The 22868-nt window shown below is 43.9% G+C and overlaps 6 protein-coding genes across 12 annotated transcripts; 5 read left to right on the top strand and 1 right to left on the bottom strand.

Annotated features, from left to right (window-relative positions):
- The first annotated feature begins 214 nt into the window (after positions 1-214).
- On the top strand, positions 215-1645 carry Arp53D (Actin-related protein 53D). Its single transcript, NM_057689.4, has 2 exons — positions 215-318; positions 372-1645. The coding sequence occupies exons 1-2, from the start codon at positions 231-233 to the stop codon at positions 1517-1519; spliced, it is 1236 nt and encodes a 411-aa protein (NP_477037.2). The 5' UTR covers positions 215-230; the 3' UTR covers positions 1520-1645.
- A 2688-nt stretch (positions 1646-4333) lies between these two features.
- Vkor (Vitamin-K epoxide reductase) lies at positions 4334-4963 on the top strand (the record flags this gene model as incomplete). Its single annotated transcript, NM_001014533.2, has 3 exons — positions 4334-4503; positions 4559-4653; positions 4709-4963. 3 exons carry the CDS (start codon positions 4334-4336, stop codon positions 4900-4902), a joined length of 459 nt encoding a protein of 152 aa, NP_001014533.1. The 3' UTR covers positions 4903-4963.
- A 910-nt stretch (positions 4964-5873) lies between these two features.
- On the top strand, positions 5874-9140 carry resilin. 2 transcript variants are annotated; one of them, NM_137313.4, is made up of 3 exons: positions 6394-7536; positions 7876-8010; positions 8138-9140. In NM_137313.4, exons 1-3 carry the CDS (start codon positions 6517-6519, stop codon positions 8843-8845), a joined length of 1863 nt encoding a protein of 620 aa, NP_611157.1. In that variant the 5' UTR covers positions 6394-6516; the 3' UTR covers positions 8846-9140. The 2 variants fall into 2 exon arrangements, with proteins under 2 accessions (NP_995860.1, NP_611157.1); NM_206138.2 differs by lacking the exon at positions 7876-8010 and having other exon boundaries at positions 5874-7536.
- Positions 9141-9639: 499 nt separating this feature from the next.
- Positions 9640-18441, top strand: RalGPS (Ral GEF with PH domain and SH3 binding motif). 6 transcript variants are annotated; one of them, NM_166195.2, is made up of 9 exons: positions 9640-9851; positions 10739-10877; positions 14124-14229; positions 14295-14635; positions 14760-15087; positions 15153-15604; positions 15681-15884; positions 16125-16235; positions 16708-18441. In NM_166195.2, exons 3-9 carry the CDS (start codon positions 14170-14172, stop codon positions 17318-17320), a joined length of 2109 nt encoding a protein of 702 aa, NP_725615.1. In that variant the 5' UTR covers positions 9640-9851; positions 10739-10877; positions 14124-14169; the 3' UTR covers positions 17321-18441. The 6 variants fall into 6 exon arrangements, with proteins under 6 accessions (NP_725615.1, NP_611158.1, NP_725613.1 ...); NM_137314.3 differs by lacking the exon at positions 16125-16235; NM_166193.2 differs by lacking the exon at positions 10739-10877.
- A 169-nt stretch (positions 18442-18610) lies between these two features.
- On the top strand, positions 18611-19148 carry CG15919 (uncharacterized protein). The gene is made up of 2 exons (NM_144117.2): positions 18611-18750; positions 18842-19148. Exons 1-2 carry the CDS (start codon positions 18626-18628, stop codon positions 19047-19049), a joined length of 333 nt encoding a protein of 110 aa, NP_652374.2. The 5' UTR covers positions 18611-18625; the 3' UTR covers positions 19050-19148.
- On the bottom strand, positions 19088-22376 carry CG15615 (uncharacterized protein). The gene is made up of 7 exons (NM_137315.3): positions 22205-22376; positions 20364-20669; positions 20213-20284; positions 20062-20151; positions 19923-20000; positions 19714-19857; positions 19088-19654 (listed from the first exon to the last, which is right to left on the bottom strand). The coding sequence occupies exons 1-7, from the start codon at positions 22226-22228 to the stop codon at positions 19277-19279; spliced, it is 1092 nt and encodes a 363-aa protein (NP_611159.2). The 5' UTR covers positions 22229-22376; the 3' UTR covers positions 19088-19276.
- Between the last annotated feature and the right edge of the window lie 492 nt (positions 22377-22868).

Here is a 22868-nt window from a genome sequence, read left to right on the forward strand (position 1 = left end):
CACTGAAACATATTCAAATCATATTGAGGATTTCTTAAATATTTCTTATGTTTAAATACTACTTTAGTGACTATTAGCATATTTTAGCTGCTTACGTATCGACTGCATCCATTCGATTGATACTTGAATTAATCGATTTTTGGCCTCTGTATGTCATGGCGCTAAATTGGAAATAAACCATGAAATTAACGTCATAAGTTTAAAAATCCGACTGGAACACAGCACACAACATGTCTACATTTCAAATACCTTCCCGAATCAAAATCGATATAACAAATAAACGGGCACAGAACATTCTTCACAAATATCTACATTTACGTAAGTTGCTTAAATAAGCTAAAGATTTTATGATTTGACCATGATTCGTTCAGCAACCTCTCCTGGAAACATGAGCAGCGAGGTAGATAGTAATTCACACCACGCCGCAGTGGTTATTGACAACGGCTCTGGAGTATGTAAGGCTGGATTCTCCCCAGAAGATACTCCCCGTGCTGTCTTCCCGTCGATTGTGGGCAGACCTCGTCACCTGAACGTCCTGCTGGATTCCGTGATCGGTGATAGTGTTATTGGCGAGGCGGCAGCCCGAAAAAGGGGAATACTAACCCTAAAGTATCCCATCGAGCACGGAATGGTCAAGAACTGGGATGAAATGGAGATGGTTTGGCAGCACACGTACGAGCTCTTGCGGGCGGATCCAATGGATTTGCCGGCTCTACTCACCGAAGCCCCACTGAATCCGAAGAAGAATAGAGAGAAGATGACAGAGATTATGTTCGAACACTTTCAGGTGCCAGCTTTTTATGTAGCAGTTCAGGCTGTGCTCTCACTTTACGCCACCGGGCGTACTGTGGGCATTGTGGTGGACTCGGGTGATGGTGTGACGCACACGGTACCGATCTACGAAGGATTTGCCCTGCCCCACGCCTGTGTACGAGTTGATCTGGCCGGCAGGGACCTCACCGATTATCTATGCAAGCTGCTTCTGGAGAGGGGCGTTACAATGGGCACCTCTGCTGAACGGGAAATCGTGCGTGAAATCAAGGAGAAACTCTGCTATGTGTCAATGAACTATGCCAAGGAAATGGATCTCCACGGAAAGGTGGAAACCTATGAGCTGCCAGATGGGCAGAAAATCGTTTTGGGCTGCGAGAGATTCCGCTGCCCGGAGGCTCTCTTCCAACCCAGTTTGCTGGGTCAGGAGGTGATGGGCATCCACGAGGCCACCCATCACTCGATAACCAACTGCGACATGGATCTGCGAAAGGATATGTATGCGAACATTGTTCTCTCTGGCGGTACGACCATGTTTCGTAACATCGAGCATAGATTCCTGCAAGACCTAACCGAAATGGCTCCACCATCCATCCGAATCAAGGTTAACGCTAGTCCAGACCGCAGATTCTCCGTTTGGACGGGTGGTTCCGTCTTGGCCTCACTCACGAGCTTCCAAAACATGTGGATCGACAGCTTGGAGTACGAAGAAGTTGGTTCCGCCATAGTCCATCGAAAGTGTTTTTAGTTAAGGAGGGTGTTCAAATATTCGTTATGAGCAATGATTATTATATATTTTCTATTTGCTAATGAATGTAATTTCTTAAACAAATCTAGTCGATATAAAATAAACAAAACTGGGGGTTACCTACACAAAAATTAGTTGCATTTGGGAAGCACAAGGCCCATGTAACGCCCTTCTAACAGCACAAATGCAACACTATCTAAACTAACCGCCAGATTAACTAGCCCCCAGGTAAACTAACTCCCATATAAAAAATTCTTAGGTAAATTAATCCCTAGATCAAATAACCCCAAGTTAAATTAACCCGCAGATACAACATCCCCCAGCTAAAAACAAAAATCCTTAAAAAAAAACTCCCAGTCAAACGAACCTGGTGGTAAATTAGCAACAAGATAAAATAGCAATCATTGAACCAAACAAATAACTTCTAAACTCTTATTCTGATTAATTTCGAATGTTTTAGGCTAAATGAAAATACAAATGTGTTCGATTGTAACATCTCGGTGGGAATCACAATAACGCAGTAACCTTAACTTCAATTCAGTTGCACGTGCACCGGGCGACAACAAAATCCAAGTTTCAACTCTCAAAGCATTCGCCTTCGTAATCATAATTGTCAAGCTCCATCATTTCGCAGTCGTATGCACTTGGGCATACGATGCTTTTGTTTAAGAGCTTGACAAGATTTCGATCACGGATCTAAGCGTGGGGATTTGTTTAAACCAAACAGCACAACGCGTGCTGAAGACAGCAGCTGCCAAGTCAGCACGTCAGATTATAGGCATTAGGCATTGAAACTTAGCTCTTTCGATTGGAAGGTGAAGATAAGAACTTTATCCTGCCTCATAGATACCAACTTTCGGATCGCTTTCCAAATTCTATATAATGTTACACTCTTTGAGGGGTTCAATGTTCGAGGATCCGCGAGTGAATGTGTCTAAACTTAAGTTACCGTAGCACCATTAACAAAAATAGAATTCTATAAACTAATATTTTAAATTTGACATTTATATTCAATATCTGATGTCTGAGTTTTATAAAATTAAATTACTTATTACCTGATACTTTTGGTCAATGCCTAAGTTGCAAACGGCCAAATAATATATTCAAGTAATGTGAAAAATTAGCACGTCATTATGCTGCACTTTAATTCAAATTAATTGCGAATTTATTAAGCCAAATGATGCATACAAATGTGTGTGAGATTTCCACATCTGAACGCAGCAACCTTAGCTTCCTTCCAGTTGCACGTGCACCACCAGCACTGCCAACTACAAAAGCCAAGTTTCGATGCATTCACCTTAATAATCGTATTCATAATTGTCTAGACTCATCATTTCGCAGTCAGTTGCTTTTGGGCATCCAAGGCGCCTTTTGTTAAAGGCACTTCACCAGATTTCGATCACGTATCAATGGCAAACCTCGTTGGAGACAAATAACACAACGCGTGCTTGAGGAGATGCACCTGCAACATGGCATTAGCCATGTGTAGCCCTAGTTAAAAGTTTGGATTACCATTCTAAACTCATTCGAGATTTTTTCATCAGGAAGTTGAAAACAAAATCAGAACTCTTTACAACTGCATTGTTTGTGTTTGCCCATCTTGTGCATAAATGATTATCTACCTCAAATTATTCTTATTCTGCACTGTTTTTGTTTGAAGGTCGCTACGATAATAAAGATTAAGAGTAGTTATATATAGATATTGTGGTTTCGTTTGTATTGGCCCATTTCCAGTAGCACATTATAACGCAATCGAGCAGCTGAGCCCGGGTTTTGAGCCAGAATCGAATTGACAGCCGCTTGAAAGGGTTTTCCATATCAAATGGATATCTGTGCCAAGTCGCTGGCTGCGGTGACTGTTTTCATTTTTTTTATATGGCAAAGTAGCGAAGCCAAGGTTGCGTGAATTCATCACTTCACTTCACTCCTGGGGGCTGAGCTACTGCAATTTTGTAAATTGTTTCCATTCGGTTACCTCATGGCTAACGTGCATTTATATATCACTTTTGGATGGGCCCAGCTACTTTTGGGTATTTATTTTTTATTAAACACCCGAACATAGAATAATTCAAATTCGTGAGGCTATAAATTAAAAAGGGACACGGAACGAGCGAGTGGGTGGGCCCCAAAGATGGGGCCGCTGTTGTGAGTTGTATTCAACATTGTGTCATGCCGCGACTAGCGGCTCTACATGAGCACTCGTCTAGTCTGATTTGGCCGGGCAGAGATGTCTCTTGGTCGTCTTCGACTTGGATGATGTTGTCGCAGTCGCTAGTTTCATATGCATGCAATGGAGCGTGGCCTAATGCGATGTTGTTTGCGGCAGATGCATGTGCACGTTTGTCGGTTTAGAGGTGATAGTTCCCAGACTAAGGAGTTTCACCTTCTCCGGTAAAACCCACTTATATAGCTCGATTTGGTCACCAACCCCGAGTTGTTCTGTTTGCTTATAAATATTACCTGTTGCCTTTGCCCACCTGTCACATCAAATTAAATTGGAGCGAGAATTTATGCGAGCCCAACTGAGAAAACAAGGCGGATTTATTAGAGCAAGTCTAGACTTTAAATACCCTAACAAAAACCCTAACAGAACCTCAGTCGCATTTTTCAGGGACCCATTGAAAAATACATTATTTATAAAGCAAGTATAGATTTGTATTCTGTATAAGGTATATTATAAAACTAAGATACCCACAGTAAGTGTATCCTGTTGCCAACCTTATTGCGCAGCTGCGAACAGTGTTATTCCTTGGCTAACTAAATCTGAGCTGGAATATCCTGCTGCAATGAGCTCATTACCCAAGGAGCAACACAATGGAACAGGCGTACAGTACAGCTTCCCGACTGCGTGGGATTTGCGTTTGTGGATTGGCCATTTCGGTGTATTCACTGTATGTGAAAATGAAACTAAAGGAGGATGAGAACTATAGGCCAATGTGCGACGTTAACGATAATATAAGCTGCTCGCTGGTTTTTAAATCGGGGTAGGTAAGATTATAATATATACAATATAAATTTAATGAAATAATTTTCCATCAGCTATGGTGATGGCTTTGGTCTGGGTAACATAACCCAAGTAAATGCTCCCAACGGAGCCATCGGCTGTGCATTTTATATCCTGTACTTCTTGAGCTGTACGTAAATTTCTTAGTACAAACTAAACTAAATTTAATAAGCATTTGTTTTCAGCTTTCTTTAATCATCGTTGGCTGTGCCTGGTCCAATTGATAGTATGCACTTTGACATTACTTCTCTGCGTTTATCTGGGTTTCCTGCTGATTCTCGTGTTTTACGATTTCTGTTTGGTATGCGTGACCATCTATTTCATACACACATGGCTCTTTCAGGAAGTCCTAAGGCGATATAGACGCCTTTATATGTAAGATTTGTACAATGTTAAGACAAGCTAAGCAAAAATTATGAAGATAAATCCCTAAGATTAGTAGCTCAGTGAGTTATTTTAAACTGTCAACGTTTTATGGCGAATATCTCAATCTTCATCAGTCGTTCATTTTGTGACCCACACGTTTGGCTAAAAGCAGGATGCTGAGCCGGCGCATCTACCATTCCAACTCCCATGACCAAGCACGTAGTGGGGCAATTAATTCTGCACGTTCCCATTTGCCGGCGAAGGCTGTGATCTGTGATCCATAATCCGCGAATGGCGCTACTGCCAACAAAAGTTAAGTCGAGCTAGCCAAGTTAATACGGTGGGCGGACTGTGAAAACTCGACGCAATTAATTTCCCATAAGTTCGGGAATCCCTTTGTGTGGGCTGCTGTTCCGATTTGGTTGGGCTGAATAACTGAATCAATGGATGTGTGGAAATGTATACTGTGTGGATGCTGTATCGCATACCCTTGCAGATTTAAGTATCTATGATGAAAATAGTTTGAGATAATACTGATGATATTTAGCTATCTGAATCTTAACTTCATAGAATCTTCGTTTTAGCCACCTCACATATCTTGAATTTGCATCTTAACAACTCGCACAGATGATCGATCTTGTAGATTTGCCATGAAGATTATTAAGCTGTCATTTCGATACCACCAAGCTGCTCTGGATCTAGTTGGAACATAATCAATGCAATTAGTCTCAGTGATTCCAGTTTGCATATCATCTGCATACCCTTCATTTTCAATTGATTCTCTGATCCTCGAGGCATCGCCACAATCTCCAATCTGCGATCGATTCGACCCGTCTACACCCATCAGACGCATCTGGAGATCCTACACCCAATTGGGGTCGTCTTTGGCACGATCGTCAACAATGTATCGCTGGGCTTTTTATTATTATTTTTCCTTTTTCGTCGCTGACAAGACAAGGCAAACAAATGCAAACTTTGGCGCTTGTCATAGCAACCACTGAACCACTGGAACACTGAACCACTCGCTTGGGAGAGTGAGCCGCGGCAGACGCCGCCGACACATTCACCCAGTGGAGTAGACCGAGTAGACTACTTTGGGCCAACGCAACGGCGGATGCAAAAAGGTTTGGGGCCCGGGCACAATCACCACCTCGCCGCGCCTCGAGAAGATGTGCACCGAAAGAAGGCAAATCAGCCCGAGACCCAAGACCGAGGCACCCTTTACGTGGCAATCTGGCGCAGATCGGGGTGGTGAAGTGTTGGCAAGCAAGCTCAGTGATTGAGATTTTTGCTTTCGACCGCATAGAATCAGCCACCGCTTCTCTGAAGACGATCGTATGTGGCAGCCTCATCAGCTGCATCAGCAGCAACAGCAGCAGCAGCAGCTGTTGCGCTGGTTGCCACACGCTCCACAAAACCGCCACCTCCAACTCATAGTCGAGTTCGTGTGTGTGCATCCTAGACTTTCAGTTTTTCGGTTTTGCCTCATATAAATACGCCATGTGGCAGCTACCACAGATCAGTCAGAATTCGGCGCTGCTTCCAAGCGCTAGTCTCATCCCAAAGATTTCGATCAGTCCGTAGACCGAGCTTCAGTTCCAGCTTCAGCTTTAGATACAAGTGGAATATGTTCAAGTTACTCGGCTTGACGCTGCTCATGGCAATGGTGGTCCTTGGGCGACCGGAGCCACCAGTTAACTCGTATCTACCTCCGTCCGATAGCTATGGAGCACCGGGTCAGAGTGGTCCCGGCGGCAGGCCGTCGGATTCCTATGGAGCTCCTGGTGGTGGAAACGGTGGACGGCCCTCAGACAGCTATGGCGCTCCAGGCCAGGGTCAAGGACAGGGACAAGGACAAGGTGGATATGCAGGCAAGCCCTCAGATACCTATGGAGCTCCTGGTGGTGGAAATGGCAACGGAGGTCGTCCATCGAGCAGCTATGGCGCTCCTGGCGGTGGAAACGGTGGTCGTCCTTCGGATACCTACGGTGCTCCTGGTGGCGGAAATGGTGGACGCCCATCGGACACTTATGGTGCTCCTGGTGGTGGTGGAAATGGCAACGGCGGACGACCTTCAAGCAGCTATGGAGCTCCTGGTCAAGGACAAGGCAACGGAAATGGCGGTCGCTCATCGAGCAGCTATGGTGCTCCTGGCGGTGGAAACGGCGGTCGTCCTTCGGATACCTACGGTGCTCCCGGTGGTGGAAACGGTGGTCGTCCTTCGGATACTTACGGCGCTCCTGGTGGCGGCAATAATGGCGGTCGTCCCTCAAGCAGCTACGGCGCTCCTGGTGGTGGAAACGGTGGTCGTCCATCTGACACCTATGGCGCTCCTGGTGGCGGTAACGGAAACGGCAGCGGTGGTCGTCCTTCAAGCAGCTATGGAGCTCCTGGTCAGGGCCAAGGTGGATTTGGTGGTCGTCCATCGGACTCCTATGGTGCTCCTGGTCAGAACCAAAAACCATCAGATTCATATGGCGCCCCTGGTAGCGGCAATGGCAACGGCGGACGTCCTTCGAGCAGCTATGGAGCTCCAGGCTCAGGACCTGGTGGCCGACCCTCCGACTCCTACGGACCCCCAGCTTCTGGATCGGGAGCAGGTGGCGCTGGAGGCAGTGGACCCGGCGGCGCTGACTACGATAACGATGTAAGTGTTTGAGATAGCTTAGCAAATAGGGTATATGGTAAAATGGGATTTGTATACGGGGATCACTGGGTGGAATTGACCACAAGGGAACACCGCTCCACCGCCCACACCGCTGCACACTTGCCCTTGCAAATCTTTGGTAGACTCGTTATCGCTCACCTGCACAGCCATCGGCGTTTAAAGCTTGCATCCCCATAGAAAACTGAATTCTTGATCCCAGACACTCTATCTCTCTGTGTTTCTCTCTTTCTCCACACGCCCCAATCCGTTCTCCATTCTCCATGATCCGCTGTCCATGATCCATGCTCCATGCTCCATGATCCGTTGTACGGCGTTTAGGAGCCCGCCAAGTACGAATTTAATTACCAGGTTGAGGACGCGCCCAGCGGACTCTCGTTCGGGCATTCAGAGATGCGCGACGGTGACTTCACCACCGGCCAGTACAATGTCCTGTTGCCCGACGGAAGGAAGCAAGTAAGCGGCGGCGGCAGCGATGGCGGGCAGCAGAAGGCGATGTGGATCCACCCACTGCTCCACCACCTCATCCTTCTGTCACGGCTAACATTGTTATCTCGTTCTCTTTTCTCTTTGTCTTTCTTAGATTGTGGAGTATGAAGCCGACCAGCAGGGCTACCGGCCACAGATCCGCTACGAAGGCGATGCCAACGATGGCAGTGGTCCCAGCGGTCCTGGAGGTCCTGGCGGTCAGAATCTTGGTGCCGATGGCTACTCCAGTGGACGTCCCGGCAATGGAAATGGCAACGGAAATGGCGGTTACTCCGGTGGACGTCCAGGAGGCCAGGATTTGGGACCTAGTGGATATTCCGGTGGTCGTCCAGGAGGTCAGGATCTAGGCGCCGGTGGCTACTCCAATGGCAAGCCGGGCGGCCAAGACTTGGGACCAGGCGGTTACTCCGGTGGTCGCCCTGGAGGTCAGGACTTGGGTCGAGACGGCTACTCCGGTGGACGTCCAGGTGGACAGGACCTCGGTGCCAGCGGCTACTCCAATGGTAGGCCAGGCGGCAATGGCAACGGTGGATCCGATGGCGGTCGTGTGATCATCGGTGGACGTGTGATAGGCGGCCAGGATGGCGGTGATCAGGGCTACTCCGGCGGACGTCCCGGTGGTCAGGATCTTGGACGTGATGGCTACTCCAGCGGTCGTCCTGGTGGTCGGCCAGGCGGCAACGGCCAGGATAGTCAGGATGGCCAAGGATACTCGAGCGGCAGGCCGGGTCAGGGTGGCCGGAATGGATTCGGACCCGGTGGTCAGAACGGTGACAACGATGGCAGCGGTTATCGGTACTAGGAACGACTCACAGACACATTTAGCTAGATTCCCCGAACATATAGCAATACCTAGTGTTAAGTCCTTCTAGAACTATGTCCCCTACCTATGCCCCTCATCCTTCCGCATCTATTCGTGCCCATTCTATCCCACTTCTTGCTGTCTTTCGCCCATCCATTCAGCCTGCTCAATTCCTCGTAGTCGTAAGTCCCTGTTGATCTAAATGCAAGTGCGAAAAATAACCCAAAAAAAGGAATGAAATGATAAAGCTACTTCCGATGTAAGTAAAGAAATTAAATACATATATATTTTTTATAAAAGTTAAGGACTTTCATTGTTTGGCAAAGGGTCGGTATTTTGGATCATGGGCTACATACATATGTACATTTTTGGAATTTAAGATCGAAGCTTTAAAGGGACATTATAATCAAATTTCGCATTAAACTTTTATCAATGCTAACAAGTTTCAAAAAAGAATTTAAAAAAATTATCAAGACTGAGTTTTTTGGCCATACGGCTCGAGTCAATGCTACATTGTTATCCAGGTTCCCAACCAAAATGTACTAATAAATTTCAATTATAACTTGCTATAACAAGAACATACAAAACAAATTTTAAAATTAATATTTAAAGAAATTATTTGAAAAACAGTTTTAATAATGAATATCTAAGTCATACACTGAGATACATAAAAATATGGAATGGAATCTGATTAAATTATAATGACTTTAAAAAATATATTTAAGAAGCATATTTTACCGTTCGACTTATATTAGTACATTTTCGTGAGTGGTATTTCAAGCCAAAAGCCACACGGTCACACTGTACGTTGGCGTCGGCGTCGCGCGCGGATCGTTTTCGGCTAATTCGCTGCTGAATTTTCGTTGTTCTCGAGTTTTAAAACAAACGAACGAAAGGTGAAGCCAATAAGCGTGGTGAATAGTAATTAAAAAAGCGCGACGCAGTGGCTGTCATCGCATGTACATCGATTATTTGATATAAAATGCACCAGCAGCTGGAGCTCGAAGTGAGTTGAAAGTGCGGGTTACATAGGTGGGGCGGCGAAAGCCTATAAATAACAATATGCATTGCTATTTCGGATTTGGGCGTCGCTATCTTCGTCCATTTGTCGCCCCAAATGCTCCAAGATCCAAGTGGCAAGTGCAATGCGTTGTGCCATTTTTTTTTGTAGTTTGTCGGGGACTGATTACGAAACTACGCCCAAGTGGGTGGTGGGTGGTTGGTTGGTGAGTGGGCGCCACACTTTGCATACAATGAGCTTAGAACCCCAAACGACAGCAAATTGCGTGAGAGTGGCTGCCTGTGTATCCGTGTTTATGTTCGGCTTCCCGTTTTCCGCTTTTCGCGTTCAATTCTATCGATTTATTTCCTCCGCGAAACAAACATTGATTATATTCGAACATACTCGTAAATGTCTCGAAATGTGAATCATCGGGTGGCGGCGGCCAGCGAAACCCACTTGCCACTTCCTTTCGGCGTTAGATCAGGTGATAAGCGGCTTGATAAGAAGATACTCGCAGTCGCAGGCAACGCCTCTGGATTTTTAAGAGCCAGCTGCTGTTGATAAGCACCGCAAAAAACGATGTGCTCCATTCGTATCCCAAATAAATAAAGCATGGAAACACTGCAAAATGTGATATTCATCATTAACTTTGTGGTCTGCCGTTCAAAAATCCAAATGTACTCGTATTACATGCAAGTACTAATTGCAACTTTGCTCTTCTTGGAAATGTAGTGTATATTCTGTAGTATACTACTGTAAAAAAAACCGTCGAATTATTAACATTACATTCCCCAGTCCAAATTCATATCAAGTACGAAGTATTTACTAAATATTCAAACTGCATGCAATTTTCTTTCGGTGCATCTGTTTTGCCCGGACTCGTCCAACAGGATATGTGCGACAGATGTTTTTGAATGCGTTGCCAAGATGCTGAAATGCTGCATTTCAAGGTTTCTCGCCCGTTTCCAATTGCCTTTTGTTCATGCTTATTCCTTGGACTTAAGTACAGCCACTCGACGCAGAAATTGGGTAAGTGGCTCAGTTCTAGGCTCGCTGCTCCGCGACTGGCTGGATGCTCACCAAGTGACCCACTTTGGTGGCTCACATGTGCCATAGATCGCATGTACATATGTATGTATGTACATGTATAAGCAGCTCATGAAACAAATACAAAACACGAGAATAGGAGATGAAAGAAGAAACCCCAGCTCGATTGCTTGGCCTTCCTTGGCATTGTTTTTGTTCAAGCTACTACCCTACAAGTGGGTATTATAATTGCACGCATAAGTTGGCAACGTTATGCTGCAACGGTGAAATCTTAGAAGTCGTATCTTGCATTTGAAACTACTTACATATCTACCTGGCCAAAAATCATGTATCTACCTGTTTTTCCGCGAAAACAGATCTTCAAATCGAAATGCCATCTGTTTAGAAAAAATATGCACAGAACCCAAATTCCGTTTTTCATTTTGTATACAAATTCGGAAGAACCGGAAACGGATGACTATATCACTGGCCTGCCATAAATAACAATTTACGTCTTGTTTATGTGGGAGTATGTTGTGTTTAAGGATGGTATAGGACAAAAGTTGCAAAGATCAAAAGTGGGCTAAAAGTTCTCTTACAAATTGGCTCTGAATGGGATCAGTATAACATAATATATAGAATTGTGCCAATTTTATCTCATAAATAAAGATGTGTTTAGGGTACTCCGCCTTCGATCCTCGAAAGCAGGCTTTCTTGCCTTGCTGCTGCTTTGGCACCTTTCCATTTGTAGTTTCTCTCTTTGTTGTTAACCAGCGTAATTACATGTATTTATTCTGGCATGCATGTGTAAGCAAATAGTTAGACGACTGTCTGATAACGCCCCTCGCTTTTCAATGGGAGATTAGCTAAATGTTTTCCCACTCGTGTAGAAAACCCAAGTCGAAGGCTGATCGTAATAGAGGCTAAGTATTCAGTTTTAATCGCAATCTTTCGAGGCGGTTATTGAACCTGTCAGTTGAATATTTCAATCGCGAATATCACCGGGCGACAGCCACTCGCTTGCCGTTGACCTTGCGAAACGGTCGCTTCTGTAAATATGCATTTCGCCACCCCGCTTTTGAACGGCAAAGAAAGCTGCTCCAGAGATCTTTAACCCCCCTCTTCTAGAGCTGGAGGTCAGTGCGAGTCAGCGAATGGGTTGAACTGCAAATTCCCTTGATGGTCAGTCATCACTTGTCATCATAGCGAATTCCAGTGCTACCCACAAGTTGAAGAATTTATCAATGGAAAATGCCAACACAAGAGAAAAAAAAGAAACGAGAAATCTCACCGAGTTTCCTCAAGATTATGTAGAAATGTGCTCGTCAGTATATGCTATTGTATTTTATTTAAATACAATTGCTAGTCTGATAAACAAAAAACCAAGAATCGAAATCGCCCATAGGCAAATGTGATTTCCTTGAATTCTACAGCTGCGTTATTTGTTTTCTTTTAAGAAATTTGTGTAAAAGCAATAAACACACTGAATTTTCTGTGGGAGTATCGATATAGTGGGCGATGTTTTTGCCTCCAAGCAGGCATACATATGTACATATTTCGCCATATCCCTGACCACGAAAAAAAAAACAATCAGTATTCATTCGCCCATCAAAAGTTTACAAATTCGCATTAAAGGAGCGCGCTGTCTGGCAGGAATTATTTACAAATGCTATGGATTAAATTGTATCCAGTGGGTGGAACTTTACGAGCCCTCAGATGAGGCAAGTAAATCGTTGGGCTTTAATTGCATTGGATGATATCTCCATTAAAACGCCGACCAGCCGAAGGGAAGTCCAGAAGAAAAATGGCACAGATTGGCGCAGATACAGATACATATGTATATGTATGTATGGCCATATATATGAATTCAATAAGGAGAGAAGTGATGTGTATATGGAATAGTTCAAATAGTCAATAAAGTCCATTTGTTCAAAATCTTGAGGCAGTCGTCTGGCATTTTGAAATATAATTCGCATACGCCTGGTGTCTTGTCTACATCTTGTTTCTGTTTTTGTTGCCTTTCCGCCCAATTTGTTTTCAATTCATCTGTATACTACAAATCTAAAATATATAGGACTGTATTTTTTTAATTCTTTTGCTGCAATAGAGATATATATGTATGTAGATTAAATCCCAACTGAGCACAATGAGTTTGAAACGATTTAGAATGGAATTCATAATAGATAAGAACAGCATAAAAACAATATCGTTCCCCAACCGATTTTATTTGCATCCGTCTTGGGAATGTATCTTTTGGATTTCGCCCACACTAGTCTCGAGATATTTGCGCTGTTATTTCAGAGTCGGATAATTCAATTTGCTCAAACGGAAAAGCGCAAAATAATCGAAGGAAACCGCAGGCAGAAGCCCAGATATACCAATGACAAAGTGTGGACGTCATTGCTTTTGATCAGCTTTTGCTTTCAAATGATTATATCTTAATTGAAATTAATCAGACGGGGTCAAAACAGTCAGTCTTAGAGGAATTTTAAATACATATGTGTATTGTGGTTGGTGCAATGATGGGAAATAAATGAATAGTGGTTTCTAGAAGGTTGTACATGCCGATAATGATCCGTAATGTAAGTGGTTACTTTTGTTTTCATTTCATTATTTCAAATAAATATGTTTCTCCTTTAATTACGTAAACGTATATGTACATATGTACATATTGTGTCATTTCTTGATTGTATATTTCGCACTTAAGCGACTGCATTTTGTTTTGTGTTTTTGTGGAAATGAGAAAAATGCCGGAAACGAATGGCTTATTTAAATTTTAATTTTCTATGCCTTGGTCGACGGGTTCATTGAACTGGGCTGAAAACCAATTTGGTTTCTAAACGGGTGACTTGTTTTCCAACCAAACTTTCCGCTGACCGCTGCAGCCCGTGACTTTTTATCAGCGGCTTGCACCCCCGAAAAGCCATTTGACCACTTGAGAGCTACCATAAAAGAGCATGGAATGGTTTCCTCGCACCGCTCGTGACTCACATGGCCCGCTCCATTGGAAATCGAGCAGCGAAGCGTGCCAGAAGCTTCGTTTCGGCTTGCCACCAGTTTTTTCCTATACTTTTTTGTTTTTAATTTCTTTTGTTGTTTTCTGTTACGAATGTTCGTGCAACACAAAAGCCACAATGCAGAACTGAGGAAAACAAACTCGGTTTCAGTCAACAAAAAGTCTGCCCAGTGTGCGGAACACCGAGAGCCAAAACTTAATCACGAAGTTAACTTGAGTCTTGTCCATTACAGTTTTGAAGAGCTTGTCGAAGTGCAACGACAGCCGGAGTTGGCTGCCATGATGCGATACTCGGAAATCTCACGCGACCTGTCCACGGATAATCTGCGCTACTCAGAGGTGGCTATCTATACCTTCTTCCCACTCGATTGTAGTTCGATATTAAAGATTTTACGTTATTTCAGTTAAGCAGAAAGCCCACCACGGACTATAATGGATATACGGGTCAGGCCTATGCCGCGACTCAATTCAAGCAGAGCTCACCTCCTCCTCCTCCTTCACAACAGCAGCAGCAGCCAACTCGGGTGTCCAAGCAACGAAGTCCGAATACCAATGGTAGTGCCCACACCATGGCCTGTTTGCGCCAGGAGAAGACCTACAAGGAGCAGCAAATGGAACCGCCCAGTATGCAACCGCAGGCCAGCAAAACTCTAAATATCAAGAGCACGCGCCGCAAGAATTCCATCGGTTGTTTGAATAGTTTCTCCTCCTCGCCAGATTCGCCTGGTTGCTACTACACTATAGCGTAAGTAATCAGTAGTTAGAGCTCGGCATATTTATACAATTTGTATATGTATGTAGTAGTTACTCGGCATCCAAAGTTTCAGACAAATGAATTCCCCACTAAGCACAGTTCTTTCAATTTGTAGAGCCTCGGCAGCACCACCGTCCAAGTCGCAAAGTTTACCAGCCCACGCCTCCATCAAGCAGTTGGATGCGGTTATTTTGAGCGCGTTACGTGTACCCGCCGATGTGTTGGCTAATCAGATTACGCTACTGGATTTCCCAGTCTTTGCCCAGATCCAACCGGATGAGCTGAGCAGTTGTGCGTGGACGAAAAAGGATAAGCATGTCAATACGCCGAACATTGTGGCATTTACTAAGCGATTTAACCACACGAGCTTTTGGACAGTCCAGGAGATTCTCAATGCCGAGCAGCCAAAGCAGAGAGCCGAGATTATTACACACTTTATAAAGGTGAGTAGACTTGAGCCCCCAAATAATATGTCGGTTCACATATTGATTGAATGTTTCCCTTTTAGGTGGCCAAAAAACTCCACGAGCTCAACAATCTGCACTCGCTGTTTGCCATTATTTCGGCCATGCAAAGCGCCAGCATATATCGCCTAACTAAAACCTGGGCTTGCTTATCGAAAAAGGATCGAAATGCATTCGATCGCCTCAGCGATATATTCAGTGATCAGGACAACTGGGCGAATCTGCGCTCCTACCTCGAGAGCCTCCGCCTGCCCTGCATCCCCTATCTGGGTCTCTTTCTCACCGATCTGATCTACATCGATTTGGCCCACCCACATAAGGGCGGATTGGAGCCAGAGCAGCGTCGCAATAAGATGAACAATATATTGCGTGTAATTTCGAACTATCAACAGTCGAACTATAAGCATTTGCAGAAGCATGAGGCGACACAAAAGTATTTGACTTCGATAAGGTATATAGAGGAGTTGCAGAACATATTCGAGGAGGATCAGTACAAGTAAGATTAATCTTTTGAATCCGAGCTGTTTTCTTATCTAAAAATAATGCTGTTATAATACTCATTAACCTTTCAGGCGCTCTCTAAACCTGGAACCTGCGTCGCCCTCTGGACCCAGTTCTTCGTCCTGCAGCTCAAAAGAGTCCTTCAATGTGGAAGTAGTTACTCCGGCCCTTGGATGCCTAAATCTCTCGCCGGCCAAAACCATTGGCTCCATGCGAATGGCAAGCGGCACAAAATTTGTGCCAGGCCATCGCAAGTGTCGCAGTCTGGGCACCAAGTAAGTAAAAGGAATCCTACGTTTTGAGAGCCAACACTTGGCTTCCCTTGTTAACCACCTGTTTGAAATCCACCACCTCGAATCACTGCGCAAGAATTGGACATTTGTACACTGGGTCCTTATTAATCGTTTAAATCTCTATGTCTCTCACTTCTACCGTTTTGCTTTTGTCTTATGCTTTCGTTTTGTGTGTGTGTTCGTTAATTGTCAAACATCCGCCTCTGCCCAAAACGAATGAAGATTTCGCAGCAGCAGCCTGCCGCGAAACTTTGCCGAGAAGTGCCAATGTTGCATCGTCATGATTGCGCCGGGCATCGGCACCATCTCCAACAAGCGTTGCAGATGCCGTCGGTGAGTCCAGAACAGAGTCCTGTAGCTAGGATATGTGTGTATTGCCAGCTTGATACTGAATACTACTGATTCGATGCGTTATCCTCATTTTAACATTTGATGTGTTCAGTTATCGTCTCCTCATTTTCTTTTCTTTTGCACGGACCCGAGTTGAAAATGCTATGATATACACAAATACACGACCCAACACTTGACTCATTTCATTTGATTTTGATTTGGGAAACCATGCATTACTCACCAACCTTACGCACACAACTTCCCCGAACATATTAGAAGGTTCTATCGCATTTATTTTAAACAAGAAACCTTAGTCAATTCTATGCTGAGAATAAATCGATATAACCTACAAATACGAATCGCAGTTCACCCTTGTTTGCCTTTTTGCTATTTCATTTCTTCTCATTTGTATGAACAGCATGAATGGCTCCAACCCGCAAGAATATCTTGACTAAACCATTTTCTCCTTTTACAGCATTTTTGGCAAGATTGCAACGCACAACCACAGCGATGGACATCCTCACCACCTGCACCTGGAACTTGATCCGAGTCAAGTGCAGCCTCGTCACCACCTGCTAGATGATTCGGTCTTGGAGCACAGCGATGCCCTATCCCAAGCAGATCTAACATCGTTGGAAAGTGCAGAGGGAATTATGTGTGATTTTACCGGCAGCGATTGCGATTTGATGTCACCAGAGGCAGCAGCCGCCATGCACGGATGTGTCCGGCGTAAAACAGTTCAAAAGGAGGGAAGGAAGCCAGCGGTGGCATCTTGGCAACGATACTGGCTACAGATTTGGGCCAACTCGCTGGTGTATTTCCCACCCAAATCCTTTAAAGGAAGCGAACGCAACGACTTTAAGCGGGAACCGTGCAAAGTGTGTCCATTGGATGGATGGTATGCCCACGTGAGCGATAACACCAAGCACAAGAACACCTTCGAACTGTGCCACCGAACTCTGGGCACCGTCTATCGCTTCCGGACGGACAGTCCCCAGATGACGCATCTCTGGTCGAATGCCATTTGCAAATTGGCCACCATGCGAGTGCCCAAACCTCTGCCCACCAACCTAATGTCCTTTGAATAAGCCGGGCGCCCAAGAACACACAGAAACTCGAATATATATTGTACTCATTGTAGCCTAGTTTATCTAGTTTAGTTAGCTTTAAACCTTGAAACGTGCACAGCCAAAAAAAAAAACACCCACCCACCACATCGCTCACTCACTCCCTGAAACGAGGCAACCACAGAACATTCCCGCAACCACAACGAACGAACAAATTGCAGCTTGCATCAGATGAATCGATTTCAAAATGGTATTTCAAAAGACTGACACCGAATGAGAACACGAAGATATAGTAAAGGAGGAGCAGTACTACGAAAGTAGCCACACAATCACAACAACAACAACAACAACAGACTAAACCGTCAACGCAGGGAAATTAGAATCCCAAATTTGTAATGGCCCTGTTATAAAAGTCCAATTTTATTTGAATTTGAATGTATCGGAAACGGAATTGATAAAACGGCTTGTCATCGAATATATATTTATTTTAAGATTGTTCAGTGACCCAGAATTTAGAAATGTAGTAAAATCTGTAAATGGGATCCAATACTACTAGCTAAAAACCAGTTTATTTCCGAATTCGCTTAGCTTGGCAACAGGGCTGTCTTTTTGTTAATGTGCTGTCTTTGCTGTACTTTGTATTTGTAAAATGTTATATTAAGTAAATTACTTGGACGTTTACTCAACTTAATTTTGCGCAGACTGTGCCATATTAGTTTATAAATTTATGTGTCTACACAAACACTGTTGGCCAGCAAACGAATCCAAATTCGATTTGCCCAGCTCCTAACTTTGTAACGAAAAATCAAAAATCCAACGAACTTTCTACGCGTAACTAAGGGCTTTAATATTGTGTATCGCTACCACTATCATGATCAACATCCGTTAATCTCTATATCTGCCTTAAGTTGATGCACTAGACATAAATAGAGCTATAAAGTACATATGTACGTATCAACAACAAATGCATGCGTAAATTATAGGAAACGAAAGTAATGTTAGTGTTTCTTTTTTTCGGTTGAGAAATTGAATTGTAACACCTAAGCTTTGTCACACATACAGATTATCATTTGCAGTGTTTTACATTACATTTAAGAAAGAAATGCAACAAAAACAAAATAAACTACAAAATGAAAGAAAAGAAATGTGCGTTATATAAGGCATCTAGGGTTATTCACAACCCAATCAGATCGTGCAAAGTGCGGGAATTTGCAATTCATTTGCACAGACGCACTGAATCACAATTAGGGAGCTCGGCTTGCCGTGAAACTGGAGGCCTTTAAAACGTGAAGATTGGCTAATAGCCTCGCCAGTCGATTGCGAAACATGAAAGCGGCGAAAAGTGGCGACAGGATGGCGTATCCATGGATTAAAATGAGGCCCCTGCTGATGCTGACAGTAATATTGGTCATTTTCTTCAGCTACGGCCTGGCCGGCAAGACGACCACCATGTGAGAGGATTACGCAACTAGCCAGCCACTAGACCACTTTCACTAACTAATCCACTAATCCATCCTCCTTTCTCCCTTTCGAAAAACCCAGCGTTAGCCACACAGACACCCTCGATCCGCAGGCCGATGGCTTCTGGGTCAACAAGACGACGTGGAACGCTCGCTGGGTAAAGTACTGGCGGGCCAAGAAGATCTACGAGCCGGTGTGGAAAAAGGTCTGGACACCCACCATTCACAACGAGTGGGTGCCCTTGCCCAATGTGCCCAATGAATGGGAGGCGGAAAAGGATCGCTCCTAAAAATAGCACTGAGACTGAAACATAGGCTAAGATTATTTATGGTTTAGTTGTTTATATTTTATTTTATATTCACTGGTAATTAAAGTCTAGAGATAATTTAAAGTGGCGCCAAGGCAAATGGAAGTGGAAATGGATGGCCTTATGAGCTAGCGACTGGTTTACGACTATTTACAAGGAGCTTGGAACCGGGCGCTGTTATGCAACCGTTTAGGTGATGCAATGACCTCCTACGCGCCGGGAAACTTGAATGACTGCGAGGTGGTGGCCACCGAGGCGGCAGGTGCTGCTACGGGGGATTTAGCTGCCTCCAGAGACTTGGCCTGGAAGTCGGCGCTGGCCACTGGCTGCAGCATTGTTGGCTTGCCAGCGGCATTGGTGTCATCTCGTTTCCAGACCACCTTATCTTTGCCATCTGCCGTCCTGGTGGCCGTAACACCTGTGTCCTTGCGATCCCAATCATGGTGCTCATGATGATGATGATCGTGGTGATCGGGCGAGGGGAACCATTCTGAAATGACCACTGGCTTCCAGATCTTTTTCCATCCAGGCACCCAGATCTCCTTCCAGCCGGGCACCCAAATCTGCTTCCATGCCTCCTTCCATTCCTGAAAAGAGTTGGAATATTTAGTTCGGATTTTATTTCTGATTAGTATGATAAACATACCAATTTATCGGTCCAGATTTCCTTCTTCGCTGGCTTCCAGTACTGCTTCCATGCCTCCTTCCACTCCAATTTCTTCTCTGGCACCCAGATTTGCTTCTTGGCTGGCTTCCAGATCTTCTTCCAGTGCGATTTCCAGACCACTTTCTAAACATTCGGGATTTAAGTGTTTAAATAACATCCTTAAACTTAAAATATATTTTACAACCAACCTTCTTCCACAAATCGTGGCTGGTGTACTCCCAACCTTCGTGATCCTTGCCCAAATATTTTTCTCCGGGAATGCCAACCTTTAAATTAACATGATTCTTAGCTACATGCACTTAAAGGTAAATGTATATTCCATTATACCTTGACTAGTTCTGGTGTCCAGATCTGCTTGTAATCGGGTACTTGAATATCCTTCCAGGCTGGCACTAAAATCTCTTTCCAGTGAGGAACCTAATATACAGAGTGTATATAGTTAATTGCACTTTCATTGAGAGTTAAATTTAGAACATACCCAAATTTGTTTCCAAGCTGGAACCTGTATTTCCTTCCAGCCGGGCACTTTCACCCAATGTGGCTTCCAGATCTGTGATAGACATAATTAAAATTGTACTCAATCCCTAAATATATTGATTATTTATTTTATTATAGACTAAGCTATTTACCTTCTTCCATGAAGGATTCCAGATTTGTTTCTTAGCCGGATTCCAAATTTTCTTCCATCCCTCCTTCCAAGTGACCTTCTTCTTCCAGTACCCGGGGTCATGGTGCTCGTGATGATGTTCGTGATGTTCGATTATGTGCTCGTGATGGTGGTCGTGGATCAGGTCATCGCCCAGACCCAATCCCAGATCGATCCTCTGCTGAGCGACACTTTTGCTATCCACCTGGGAAGCTGCAGGCTGCTGATCCACCACAGCCTTGGATTGACTGCCTCCGATGGCCAAACAGAGCACACCGAGCAGACCCAACTGAAATGAGCGTGGAAGTTTATGCTTGTAGTTAATAGATACAAATCAAAAGACTGAGACAACGAACTCGGGCATGAAGAAAGCTTGTTTAAATTGAATTCGCAACGATCATGTTAATGAATTCCATATTCTCCAAAGAAAGGTGAGTGACTGAAAACCAGTTTTAAGTGGGTCAGAGTCTGGCATTGTTTTTTGGGCGACCGACAAAGAAATGTTGCATAACCCCAGATGTTTATAATTTCATACAATGCCTGACCTGGGTCAAATGAGCTAGCTGATGACAAATCATGCTGGGCCAAAGACTTTTCGGGTCTGGGCCCTCTTTATTTGGCCAATTTGTTTTATTATGTAAATGGGTTTTTGTATTATTCGGATAAATATGGAACTGTTGGATAAATGACGCAAGCCATCTCTGCATTTGGAGAATCCAACAAGGTCAGGAAACGCCCTCGTGATTTCGCAAAATTAGCCCGATTTGTGGTTACAATTTCAAAAGACCCACAACCAAAACACAATTCCAATCAATTTGCGCATAAATGTCAACGAGACCCGGCCCGATTATGAAATGGAAATTAGCGCCAGCAAAAATTATCTCATCGGATAGTGCTAATTGTAGCAGATCGATCGTGTCAGCTTCCTCACTTTGGGTGGGCAGTGAAAGCTACGCAGACTGGTTTCGCCTGCAGTTGGATCATCGGTCGTGAGGGAAAAGAGTTGGCGACTCCGCACTGCACCCCACGGATATATACTATATGTATGTATATATCTATATAGTATGCCCCCTGGTCGCTAATGAAACGATCGCGATTTTAATTGTTGACAATGTGGCTCATTTGTCGGAAGGGAATCGCCGGGCAGACATGGGGCACCTGAAGACTAATGAAAAATGCATGGATCGTGATGTTGACAAATGCAGACCGGCAGGAAGAAAGTGTTTTTCTTGCATACTTTTACATTCCCTAAACAAAAGATAAATCAAATTTATCTCAAGTTTCAGCAAAAGAAAATTATTTCCTTAAATAAATGCATATCCTCTACAGAGCAAAATAAGGTAGTATTCACTATTTAAGAGTTTAAAACAGATGTATTTATTTATACAAATTTAAATTTCGTTAGAAAATTCAAATACTTGAAATAACGCATTAATTCGACTTTAATCTCAGTTATTTGTTAGTAGAAATAACTATCTCTTCTACTAAATATCTAATTGATGATATTATCGCGCTTTTGCCTAAATTGCAAACAACGTGATTACTTAACAATTCAAAAAGATATAACCAAATTGCAAATCACCTTGCAAGCCCAAGGCTTAACAATTTCCTTAGAAAAGTGCACTGAAGCGTACATCCCTTAAATTTATTGCCACACCAACTCGGCAGCCTATGCAAACTAAGTGAAATAATTGCCAACTTTTGGCTAATTACACCATCAGTTCCACTTGTGCAGCCAGCACCCGCAACCCCAATTCCATGTTAATTTCCATTTCGCGACACTTTTTCACAATTTTTTGTCTTTTCTTTTTTTTTAGTAATTACCACAAAATGCCGATGGATCCTCATGGCTCCCGATTACAGCTGGTGAAACGCTTAAGTTAAGGCACTATCGGTATATGCACTATTTGGCGGTCTCTTTTGAATATATATATATATATGTATTGATCACTTTGAGCCACTTGGGATGGGTTGTTACCACCACTTTGGCCACTTTCGTGGAATCGACTGTCGCGCTGAAGATTGGGCACCTACGGTTAAATACACAACGCGCAGGTGCAGCCGGCGAAATGAGAGTGGTTAGCTCTCCAAATCTCCGACTCTCTGACTTCGTTGAAAATGAGAGTTAAAAGCCAGTAAGACCTTGAATTTTGATAACGGTTTCGTGTGTAAACAATGACGAAGCTTGCGCTCGCAAAGCTTAAGCCGGCTTACCACTTTTTCTCTCCATTAAAACCTCTTTGGTTTCCCGTACAACCCCACTATCTTGGCCATTTTTTTGAGACCTGGAGACGTGACTTGGTCTGCAGTCTGCTCCAAATGTTGTAATCGCCCCGCCAGCTTATGGCCATAAATGTTATAAATCTCAATAATGGAAAGAAAAAAAGAAGTTAAAAATCAACGACTACATTTGGGCAATGCAAATTAATAGCACGCAATGTGAAATAAACGAAACAAACAAACCAAAGAAAAAATCAAGTCCGAGCCT

The sequence above is a fragment of the Drosophila melanogaster genome, chromosome 2R (assembly GCF_000001215.4).
Source record: "Drosophila melanogaster chromosome 2R".
In the NCBI taxonomy this organism is placed as follows: domain Eukaryota; kingdom Metazoa; phylum Arthropoda; class Insecta; order Diptera; family Drosophilidae; genus Drosophila; species Drosophila melanogaster.